At 37.7% G+C, this 12,363-nt stretch overlaps 3 protein-coding genes across 3 annotated transcripts; 2 read left to right on the top strand and 1 right to left on the bottom strand.

The window, feature by feature from the left end:
* Positions 1–1,021: 1,021 nt before the first annotated feature.
* LOC145776270 (uncharacterized protein F54H12.2-like) lies at positions 1,022–2,329 on the top strand. The gene has a single exon (XM_082587671.1). The coding sequence runs from the start codon at positions 1,022–1,024 to the stop codon at positions 2,327–2,329; it is 1,308 nt and encodes a 435-aa protein (XP_082443797.1).
* A 76-nt stretch (positions 2,330–2,405) lies between these two features.
* Positions 2,406–3,098, top strand: LOC145776268 (baculoviral IAP repeat-containing protein 8-like). The gene has a single exon (XM_082587670.1). It carries the CDS (start codon positions 2,406–2,408, stop codon positions 3,096–3,098), a length of 693 nt encoding a protein of 230 aa, XP_082443796.1.
* A 4,278-nt stretch (positions 3,099–7,376) lies between these two features.
* LOC145776328 (uncharacterized) lies at positions 7,377–11,492 on the bottom strand. The gene is made up of 3 exons (XM_082587729.1): positions 11,395–11,492; positions 9,851–10,579; positions 7,377–8,344 (listed from the first exon to the last, which is right to left on the bottom strand). Exons 1-3 carry the CDS (start codon positions 11,486–11,488, stop codon positions 7,437–7,439), a joined length of 1,731 nt encoding a protein of 576 aa, XP_082443855.1. The 5' UTR covers positions 11,489–11,492; the 3' UTR covers positions 7,377–7,436.
* Positions 11,493–12,363: the final 871 nt, after the last annotated feature.

Here is a 12,363-nt window from a genome sequence, read left to right as displayed (position 1 = left end):
ATCAACTTCAACAACATCTCTGCAAAATCCTGCACTATGGTGATAAATTGCATGGGTGAACAGTTTCACCCCGCTCTCCCTGATGGACACTATGATCCTAAACAGCTTGTTTCGGTTTTGAATGCGTTAAGCGTGCATATTTATCGGTCAACAATTGACAGAGGCGTTTTGTCTGATGATATTGATGCTCTTTGCGTGCAACCAGGTCACGTATTTCAAGCTTATTATTATAATAATTCAACAAGAAAACTTACAATTGAAATCATGGAACGAACCACCATCCGTTTCTCTCCGCGCTTGTGCACAATACTTGGTATCGCTGGAGATGTTCTCTTACCTGGGAACCACACACTCGAAAACCCTGTGAACCTCAAGTCGGGTTTATATTCAATGTATGTTTATTGTGATTTGCTTAAACCAAGCATGGTTGGAGGTGTTTATGCCCCGCTTCTGCGTGTGATTCCACTTGATCGAAAATGGGGAGAATATGCATCAAAACAATATGAAAAAGCGCAGTACTACCCATTACAACACAAAAGTTTTGATATCATAGAATTGGATTTAAGAACAGACACTGGAGAAAAGATGCCATTCCTTCCAGGACGTGTTGTCGTGATTGTTCATCTCAGAAAACAACATGATGCATCAGTCTGATCCAGTATCTTATGAAAAATATTTTATTGATCAAGCGGGAAACGGTCTCCCGGTGTTTCATGGAGCCGAATTTCAACGAGGTCATGGTCTTGCAAATATATTCTCTTCAGCTGCAAAAATGGTGATGCCCTTCCTCAAAAAGACAGGAAAAGCCATTGCCAATCAAGCAATCCGTTCCGGCTCAGAGTTTCTAGGAGATGTTTTAGAAGGAAAAAACGCAAAGCAGGCAGTGGTGAAAAGAAGTAGAGAGGCTGGCTCTAACCTTCTTCACTCCATGATGAATCACACAAATAAAAAGCGCAAGCGACCCTCAAAGACATTCAAATCCAAGAAAGCAAAGAGGAAAGCAAGAGATATATTTTCTTAAATGGCGTTAGTTCATCCTTTGTCTTGTGAGTGTTTGAAGTCAGAGTTGAATCTTTTCAGTGTGAATCCGACGCAAACAAGCGTTGAAGATGGAAAATGGATAGAATTTCAACCATTAAACAACATATCTGAACGCGGTTCTATTGAATTTAACGTGAATTCCTCTGGAAACACTTATTTTGATTTGTCCAATTCCATGCTTTTTGTGAAAGCACAAATCGTTAAAGGAGATGGGACGAATATTGCCGCACAGGCGGCTGTGGCTGGTACAAATTATTGGATGCATTCAATGTTTTCTCAAGTGGATCTTTATCTCAATGATAAACTCATTACAGCTTCAGACAACACTTATCCCTATAGATCTTATCTCGAGACATTACTCAGCTTTGGACCAGCGGCCAAAGACTCTCAACTCTCCGCATCAATGTGGAGTAAAGATACCCCATCACACATGTCGGGTCTTGATCAGAACAACACTGGTTTCACAAAAAGAAAAGGCTTGACTGCCACTAGCCGTCAAGTTGGAATGCTGGGAAAACTTCATTTGGACGTTTTCTTTCAAAACCGATATTTACTGAGTGGTGTTAATATGAAATTACGTCTCGTTCGTTCTAAACATGCTTTCAATTTGATGGCAGCTGCTGATGCCGAGTTTAAAACTATCATAAAAGAAGTATCTCTCTTTATTCGACAAGTGAATTTAAGCCCAGCTGTCATCACAGGGCATACAAAAGCATTGCAAGTTTCAAATGCGAAATATCCTATTCGTCGTGTTGTTACTAAAACGTTTAGTATTCCACGTGGAGATATGAGTTCAACGCATGAGAATGTTTTCATGGGTCAGATGCCGAAACGTGTTGTGATTGGCTTTGTTAAAAATACGGCTTATAATGGTGCTTACGATCAAAACCCATTTCATTTTGAACATTTCAATATCAATTTTTTATCGTTGTATTTGAATGGAGAACAGATTCCTTCAAAGCCTCTAACTCCAAAATTCTCTGACCCACCACAGTATGTTCGTTCGTACAGCACCCTTTTCACTGGAACAGGATCTTTTTTTAAAGATTTGGGTAATTGTATTGACTACTCCGATTATGCCAAGGGTTATTCTCTATTTGCTTTTGATTTAAGCCCAGATTTGAGTGATGGTGGTCACTTTGATCTTGTGAAGCACGGCACACTTCGTTTGGATGTTAAGTTTGCTGAAGCCCTTGCTCATTCCATCAATGTTATTGTATATGCTGAGTTTGATAATGTGTTGGAGGTTGATAAAAATCGAAATGTGATGTTTGATTATTCCGCTTGATAAAGTGTTGAAAAAAAAATGAAAGAAAAAAGGTGGTAGTCTATAAAAGGCAGTAACTGTATAGAAAAATAAAATCATGACGAGCACCGGTGAAACCGACAATCGAGAGGTATTTGCATGTCAAGAACCCGGCTATCCGTCTATGCGCCATGTAGGAGATCGCTTGCAAACATTTTATAGAGGTGGGAGAGCTTGGTTCAGTCATGGCGTTAGCCCTTCTTGTCTCTCCCTCGCAGAAGCTGGTTTATATTACACTGGAACTCTCGATCGTACAAAGTGTTGGTATTGCAGTGGAGGCTTGAAGAATTGGCTTGTGACTGATAACCCTTGGGAGGAGCATGCAAAGCACTTTCCTTTATGCGAGTACATACTATGCTGTAAAGGTCCTGAATATGTTTACCGAGTGGTTTCTCAAACTCCTTCTTTAGAGCGATTGCGGATTCGAAACCCACACATCTCTAATCTAACACGAAGAATCATGAATTTGATTCACATGGACACTTCGGCTGGGGAGGTTTTGATAAGAGGACAAGTCATACCACAACAGAGAAATACAGGACTTTCGGATTCCAGAACACAGAGTCCGAGAGAAGAGATTGAAGAGGTTCATGACAGAGGAGAGTGCAGTGTCTGTCTGACTGCTCATGTTGATACATTATTTTTACCATGTGCTCATTTATGCTGTTGTTCGTCTTGTGGTTCTGCTTTAACAACGTGTCCTATTTGTAGACAAGATATTGAGCGCAAAATAAAAGTCTTTCGAATGTGATTTATATTGTGTTGTCATGAAAAATTTTGACAGTTATAGTAATGGATTCGCGCTGGAAGCACCCCTTCAGTTGCTTAATAGCAGGTCCAAGTGGGTCTGGAAAATCCTTCTTTACAAGCAAATTTATTGAAGAATCATCTCATTTAGTCAACCCTCCCCCAGACAGAGTGATATGGTGCTTTTCAGAATGGCAACCGTTATACGAGACTATAAAGAATGTGGAGTTTGTTGAGGGGCTTCCGGATCTGTCCGGACTTGATACTTCTAAGAGAACACTGCTCATCATTGATGATTTGATGGGAAACCACGATGAAGCAATTTCTGAAATTTTTACTAAGAAGTCTCACCATAAAAATTTAAGCGTGATCCACATTGTGCAAAACTTATTTCATAAAGGAAAGGGTCATAGGACTGTGAGCTTAAATGCTCATTACTTAGTTCTTTTCAAAAACCCACGTGATGTCACACAGATTCGACATTTAGCAAGCCAGATGTACCCTTCAAAGTCGAAATTCATGGTTGAAGCATTTCGTGATGCAACATCTCAACCACACGGATATTTACTTGTTGACCTCAAGCAAGACACACCGGAAAGATTACGTTTAAGAACGTCTATTTTTTCCGGCGAGCATCAAACTGTTTATGTTCCAAAATGATAAAAAGAGCCGAGTGAACACTTTTCGAGTCATTTTCTCATGATGTCAGCGAGGGTTAGACGTCACGCTGGAACGTTTCATGTTCTTACAAAAGCAAAACCCAGTCTACGGAAAGCAATCATCAAAAGCGCGGACAAAGACTTGGTAAATACTTTCTGTGAGTGCGCTCTCAATATTTTAAAAGGGAACGTGACTCTCACACCAAACCAGAAGCAAAAGCTGTTTCGTCATAGAAAGAACTTGAGAACTCTTGCAAGCAAACGTACTGCACTTTCTAAAAAAAGAAAAATTTTACAAAACGGTGGTTTTCTCGGAAGTTTAATTGCACCACTTATTGGGGCTGTCATTCCTGCTATAACAAGTCTTTTCACTAGGAAGTGATGATGCATGCAAAAAAAATGGTTTTGGTGGATCCCCGAGTTTTGAACAACCCTACCTCCAACCCAACCTCAAATATGCTTTCAAATTTAGACGAGGAGATGAATAACATCTTAAGCGGTGATTTACCAGACGATGAAAAAGCGAAGTTATATCAGCAAGTTTTGCAACGTTACTTAACATATCAAGAAAAGAAAAATCAACCAATCCGGATTCGAGTTGAAGAAGAATTGCCAAAACCTAACCACACAACCACTTCACCAATTGAGCTGAGAATATTGGATAGCGTCCCAAATTCAAAACGAAAATCAGCTCAAGATCTTCTTCAATTAATTCAAAATTCTGACACCATAAGTTGGGATGAGTTGGGTCAAGTCAAAATGAAAGATAGAGTGATCCCTGGTTCAAACATACAGGACTTAATCAATGACGTATTGAGAAAAAGGAAGAATTTTGAACCGATAGGTTGGAGAGAATTTGGAAACGCTTTAAAGGAACTGAATGCTCCACAATCTTTAGTTGGAAATAAAGAACGGTGGGACTACATGCACCCTTCTGTGGCAAGCAGCTCTCTGGGACGACAACAAAAGCAAACCAAAACAACACCTAGACGATCAAGGAGAAAAAACACTGAACAGAAATTGAAACAACTCGTTTGGTCACCATATTAAAACATGTCTTTAAAGAAAATTTACTACAACCCCCGTAACCCTGGGAGTTTTGGTGGTGTCAATGCTTTGCAGAAAAGTTCAAAAAAAACGATAAAGAAAGTGAAAGAATGGTTAATGGAACAAGACGCCTACACATTACATAAACCAATCAAAAGAAAATTCACGAGAAGACAAGTGATTGTTGGAAGCATCAACCAACAGTTTCAAGCAGACCTGTGTGATTTGTCAAAGCTGAAAAAATACAACAAGGATTACAAATACTTGTTGACATGCATTGATGTGCTTTCAAGATACGCCTTTGCTGTCCCTCTGAAAGATAAAACTGGAAAAAGCCTAGTAGAAGCTTTCTCTCACATCATCCAAGATCGAAAATGCGATAGTCTACAAACCGATGAAGGAAAAGAATTCACCAATCGCCTATTTCAAGCTTTTCTAAAAGAGAACAACATACATTTTTTCACAACAAGAAATGAGACTAAAGCCAGCATTGTAGAAAGATTCAATAGAACGTTAAAAACAAAGATGTGGCGATACTTCACCGCGAAAAACACTCTAACATACATTAATATCTTGGATGATTTATTGTGGAGTTACAATCACAGTTATCACCGCTCAATCAAAAGAACTCCTGCCTCGGTAAATGAGCACAATCAGGAAGAAGTTTGGCAAGTTCTATATGGGAAGCAACGACCTCTTAAACGTTCCGAATTTCAGGTTGGAGATAAGGTTCGCATCAGCAAAGTGAAGCAACTGTTTGAGAAAGGTTATATGCCTAACTTTACTGAAGAAATTTTTACCGTTTCAAAACGCTTGATTGGTAATCCTACTCTCTACAAGCTTAAAGACTACAACAATGAAGAACTCCAAGGTCGTTTTTACCCTCAAGAACTTCAAAAAATCATAAAGAATGATGATAAATATCTAATTGAAGCTATTGTCGGAGAACGAAAACGAGGAAGGAATAAACAAGTACAAGTGAAATGGTTAGGTTATCCACCTGAATTCAACACTTGGATCAACGAAAAAGATTTAATTGCTGTGTAACTTCGCTTACAATTTCTTCGCTTGTACATTCCAATAAAACAAACTGTTGACAATTTGTGTGGTATATTTCGATCATACAGAAAACAACACCGACGGTATAATATTTATTTACACGATTCATTAACGCTCCAAAACTCATCACTAAACAAATCGGGTGAGGATTGAGGTAGAGTTTCAACCTCTTCAAACAAGTCAAAAATCTCGCAGAGGCATTGGGCGTCACATCCTCGATGCTCACATCTCCTAGTATCCCATTCATCACCGGTTTGAAGGGGGACTTCGATGCTTTCTTGAAGAGGAATTGAATGAGCTTCTTCATCACTTTCGTCCACATTAAATATTGGAGAAGGGGGTAACAAAGCATCAAAGAGAGTAGGTAGAGGTGGAATGCATCCTTCGCAATCGGCTAGGTTGAAACTTTCAAAAACATCTTCACCTTTCGGGGTTGAGCTATCTAGAGGGATAACATATCTTGGGCTGTCGGGTTCATTTTCACCATCTTCATCATCACCATTAATCGGTTTGAAGTGTTGAGGGAAAAAAAAGTTTTGAAGATCATCAGCATCCCGGCTTATTACACGCTGAAGGTTTTCATAAGACATTTCTGTTTATAATATTTTATAATGAGCAAGTATTGCTTTCGTGTTTAAATACAAACATCAGAGAAAAAAAAATTGAAACTGCTCACTCTTTATAGAACACAAGCTTCCTTTTTCTGACTTACTACTTCTTTATGACATAAAATCAAATGTGCTTGTTGCACATAATTCGGACTTAGCACTTTCGGACTTTGCACTTTGCGATTCACCTTTCTCACATAAAATCAAATGTGCGTCACCACTTTGGGTTAATACATTTACAAGACCATTCATATTCATAACTATATAAATGTGGTATAAAATCAAATGTGCTTGTGGCAGGTTAACACCGAGGGTTAACACATTTACAACTTGTATCCTACATCTTATACTACTTGCCTGAACACTATAGCGTACGTGAACATCAAGTCTTGTGCAACATCATAACATTTGATGCATTACTTTGGAAATATGTTTTTTCTTTTGTTGGAAGATGCGAAGTATCGTCTAACTCTATTGTTGCCTCCCTGATGAGGTCTGATTGCCATCGTATATCAAATTACCGTCTTCATTATAATAATTCTATGTATGCTGTTATCTAGTTTTGATGGCTGCCATGTCATCTGATTGTTTTTATCGTTCTGAATACTTTCAATTCTTCTAACTTGTAACACTACAGTACCATTGTATGTAAACTTGTAACAGTAGATAGCCTATTTAGTGAGAGTTTAAACTGACCACATCCAAAGTGGCTCTCTGTGACTTTTGTGCATTTGCAGTTTGTGTATTATTTCGTTGTTTTTGTTTTGGATATGGACAACTTTGTCTGACGCAAATAAATATTATTATTATTAAAACTTTCGAGATCACGAGCACTTTATTGACAATCTGCATTGCACCAACGTTTCCTATCAATGTGACGGTTGCTTCATAAGCAACATGTACCTTCCTTATGCAAAGCATCCAAATAGATCTACAGCAATGTTAAAATGCAAATGTGAAAGTTTATTTTTAAATGCACTGTAAAAATGCCACAATAAAAGCAGGACACACAAATAATGGGGAACGAGATCTTGGTCTTTGAGCGGGTTCATGTTGTGAAGTTATCTGTGCTTCAATGTCTCTCAAGTTGGTAAGAGCTTTTGTTAACATGGTGTCTCTCTTAGGAAGTTTTTTCCATAGTTCTACTTCTTTGAGTACTTCTTCCTTCGCTTTTACGTAGTTGCCCGTCTTGTACAAAGCAAGTGAGTGTATACGATGCGCTGTAGCTTTCATGTTGTCTCTTTCGTCTTCCAAGCTTTTGGGACAGTTTGCATATATGGTTACGATGTCATTAACAAGTTTGTCAATGCCGCCATGACAGTAAGAACAGTCTCCAAGGTGGTATAAACAGGTGTATAAAAATACCGAACAGCTGAAAACATGGTGATACTTCCAAAGTGCGTCATCCGTTCGTATACTTTTAACTTCTGCGACAACACGTGACCTTAGTGGCAAAACATAGTCCCGGATGTACACATCGCTGCTTCTGTTCAAGTCGGTTGCCACCAGCAACAGATTGAAGTAATATAATTGTTTGTTCGGATTTTCAACTTTAAGGCAAAGTTTATAGGTGAATTCTATCCACTTATTCTTCATTTCCTGACAGCCAACAAGGCCCAACTTGACTGTACAAATAATGTACGGAACCAAAACGGAAATCCATGTTTGCCTCACATCAGGGGATATTGTGTTTTTCAAGAAGGTCATTGTTTGTTTTTTGGCTACGTCCTCCTCAAGCAAGTCTGCAAGCCATATCCTAGCAAGCAGATTTGGAATCTTCTCCGAGTTCGAAGTTGTTTCATAACGTTCCAGCAACCTGCTGTAGATAGCCGCTGCTAGTTGTTCACCTTGCTTATCATCGTAGGTTTCCAAAAAATCTGTCAAAAAATTGTTTTGTTAGATTTACAGCAATTTAATTCCGTTACTCGTGCAGGATCACACTGGATTGTGCTAATTTTCTGATGTGGACTTGTAGCCTAATCTTTGAGCATTTTATCGCTGACCACCAGCACCTAATATTAGATCTCTGTATTTTTGTATTTTGACACATTATGAATGCAAGTTTGTTTCCGCTGACTTTTATTGCAGGTGTCATATCTTAGAAGGCATAGCAAATGTTTCGCATCGACTTGGCTAATGGTGGCTGCTTGGCACAAAGACCGCCATGGTCACCTTCCAGCTTCCAGTTGTGGTTTACTTGAAACATTTGCTTGCTTGAACGATGCAGTGTCATTTATCGTTTTCCGCCGTTAGTCATGACCGTAGTGAGTGCTGTGTCATTAGTGTTTATATTTTATTATATTGCACAACAAAATAAACCAATCTATCAATTTATAAAAGTCGATTGTTGCCCAGTTAAAGACCTATCGCATTTCATATCTAAGTAAGCGAAAAAATTGTAGTATTCTGGAAATATTATTGTAATATGAATGCCAAGTCCATGCTGACCTTTAAGAAATTAATGCTTTTGCAAACAAACGTTCGCAAATCATTCTGGTGGCAATTGAGAGCCGCCACGTCGTGTCACGATGTATAACTTAATTGCACCTTAAAGTTGTGAGGTCAGACAATACCAGTTAAACTTGAAGAAAAAGTGATTGAATTTCTTTGTCGTGTGAGCCTATGGGGCCGATGGTCTATCTTTTTGCCACTTCAGATTCACGATGGTCCTGGACTACACTGGAAGGCTCCTAGAGAGCAGCCAGCCTTTGGTTTCATCATCCTAGACACGCAGACCTTCTACACCATTAAGTGGCTTGAAGATGATGCAATCGTTGATGATGTGGTCTGTTGTCTGTTCCTACCATCACACAAAGTTGTCTGCACTACCATACCATCACACAAAGAGGAAAAGGCCATTCTCCATTGTTGCATGGTTGAGCGGAAAAGCCCGACGTCGTGCGAAGACGGTTGAGGCTCACCCATGCCTGTCATTGAATTTGTTTGTCTGTTTGTAACTTGGAAAGAATGAAAACTTGAAATGTAGAAGCCAAACTAGAGGCAAATGTTTTAACGTTTTAAGTATAACAACAATCATTGAAAGTAAAGGCAACATCATGTTGCTTTTGTGATAACGTTAATTCTCTTTATTAGGTAACCTGGTATCTAACATACAACCCTAGTTCGACACATCAGAGTGGGCCGAATATTCAAAAATGTCTCGCTTCTTTTCTATATTTATACCTTGATAATGTGCAACGATACAGAGTCTGGTAGTAGCCTGCGACATGATAATAATAATACAGCATTATGAGAAATATGTAATACAAAAAATGAGAAATATGAAAGGATATTAAAAATGTCATGAAAAATAACTTAAGTAAAACATATTAAAAAAGTTAAAGGCGTGGTATAGTAGAATAAAAATGATATACGATACTTACAAAGAACAGCTTGATACAGGTACCGGAGTTTGAAATCACCAACTTCTTTATTGGTGTAATTTGCTCTTAGCAGGACCACGAGAGCCTTTTTGAGATATGTCTGGGAAGCTTTCACGTTCTTTTTCTTCTTGTACCATCGAAACATCTCGAAGCAGATCATGCCATAAACATAGTTCTGTTTGTACACATCAAAAGAATATTTGCCTTCGAAGGAAGCTATCAGGTTCATGCCACTTTTGATGTTATTGTCAAGGACATCGCGATTCAGATTAAACATTGCGATTGTCAAAGCGTAGGTGGACGAGATTTCGATCTGGTCGCTTGAATCAATGTTCTCGATTGCTTGCGCCATTGTTAAAAGCTTCTTCGCGATCATCTTTGTGTCGTCACTTTCAGGACGTTTTTTTGCGATCCAAAAGCGCTTTTCAACTGTCGCGTCATACAAGATCAAGGCGGAGATTCGAAAAATTTCAGCGGTGTTGCGTAGCTGTAAACACTTTAAGGATAACTTGCTTATGAAATATAAAACTTTGCACAAAGATAAAAGATCCAACAGCCTTTTCACAGATTGGTAGGCGTGGTTGAGTGCATGTTCTATGAAATTGGTGTGGTCCACTTTCTTCTCATCTATTTTTCGAATAAAACCATTCAGTGTAGTTTCTAAAGCATCGTTTGTCTCTGAATGCATCTGCACAGCATCGTCCAAGTCTCGGATCAAGTTTTCGTAAACTATAAAACAAAGATTTTCAGGTTGTTATCAATTCTTTCCTCCTCGGAACAACACGCAGCCACAAAACCAAGCAAGCAATTTTACGAGAAACAATCAAATTCCTGATCAAATATTAATTCTTAATAGCCGAAAAAACGTGACTACGATAGGTTGATTAATGTAGAAAACATTAATTTTGGGGCCAAATAGCTTTTAAGAAGGTATTTCTCCCAGGCATCTCATAGCTTTGCCTCTAGATATATGTCTAGAATATATGAGGGACAAAAGCATAAACAAGTTTGCTGATGATGTTCTTGATCTTCATTAGCTAATGCTCAAATTCACTAAAATACATCAACTTAGTTCATATCGTAACAATTTTAAAGGAATTGACCATTTTGTGATGTTCGTTAAGTCAATAACAGGGTATTGCTAATGGACCATTTATTTGTGAAATAGCAAATGGAGGCTATGTCACCGCATATATATTTTTATATTGCAATTGAAATTAAGAAATGTTTTTCTACTGCCAACCAAATGTGCCTATTCTTTCGATCTTGAGTAAGTTTCTTTTAATTTACCTTCTTTTACCAATTGACTCTTGAGGTATCGTCTTTGAACTTTGGGTATTTATGGTGAACATGTCGCTTACAAAATCAGACAAAAACCTATATCTCATATTCACATTGAAATTAATGATATAACATGTAAAATTGCATTTTTTGTTATACTTTTTCAACATTCTCCTCCTACAAGGTTATTGATAAACTTATTAAGTTTTGAAGTTTAATATGCATCGGTGCGCCATCTTACGAAAAAATAAATCGCTTCTTACCTTGTTTCATATCCGCTTCACTTTTAGCTGAATCATCTTGCTGGTTTTGTTCCGTCACAGAAGTGGTCTCGACTCTTAATGATGACTCATTCATGCTATTCAAACCTCACTAAAACTATTTTGTTGTTACGTTTTAAAAATTCTATTCAAGTTTAAAGTTGTCCCGTTAAAAGTGTGAGTTTATATAATGTTCATTATTACACGATGACCAATAAATTTAGTAGATTTTTAAGCAACTAAACTTCAATACAAAGCAGATATTAGGACCAAAATGGTTGGAACGCCTGGTTAATCTTATCAAAAATAAAGAACCCAAAATGTAGATACCAAACTCATGTTCAGCAAACAAACGTTTCGAAAACTATACTGTCTTCATCATTTTTATCACTTTTATATCACATTTATATCACTGAAGATGAAGACAGTATAGTTTTCGAAAGCAGATTTTGTTTGAGAAAAGTTGATGAAAAAGATTGTTTTGAAAAACCACATATCAACACTGAAAGCAGTGTAAAAACGTGTGATTTGCCAAATAACAATAATTTTTACCAAAGCATTATAAATTCATTTTTGAACATTTTGATGCAAAATGACTTATTAGAATCAAATGAAGTTTCACATTTTTGAGCAAAGTTTGTGCAATAGGCTGCAATTACAGCAAAAAATTCAAAGCAATACATTTTTATTTACGGTATTTCAATTTCTTCGATCAAATAAAAAAAAAACGAGATATTGTTATAACCATCAAAAAAATAAAGTGGCCATGGCCAGATCATATAACAAGATATCTGGACAACAGACGGATTAACAACTTGGACATCCTGGGAAAATGAAAGCAGAAGAGGAAACCTAAAAATGATATGGAGAGACGAGGTTGACCAGGAATGCGACCACAAGCTGCAAATGATGATTACTATATTATAATTGACCTTTGTTGACAGAATAATCAATTCCTAACTAGCAAAAGGG

The sequence above is a fragment of the Aplidium turbinatum genome, chromosome 8 (assembly GCF_918807975.1).
Source record: "Aplidium turbinatum chromosome 8, kaAplTurb1.1, whole genome shotgun sequence".
Classification (NCBI taxonomy): Eukaryota; Metazoa; Chordata; class Ascidiacea; order Aplousobranchia; family Polyclinidae; genus Aplidium; species Aplidium turbinatum.
This window is presented reverse-complemented; position numbering and strand designations above follow the sequence as displayed.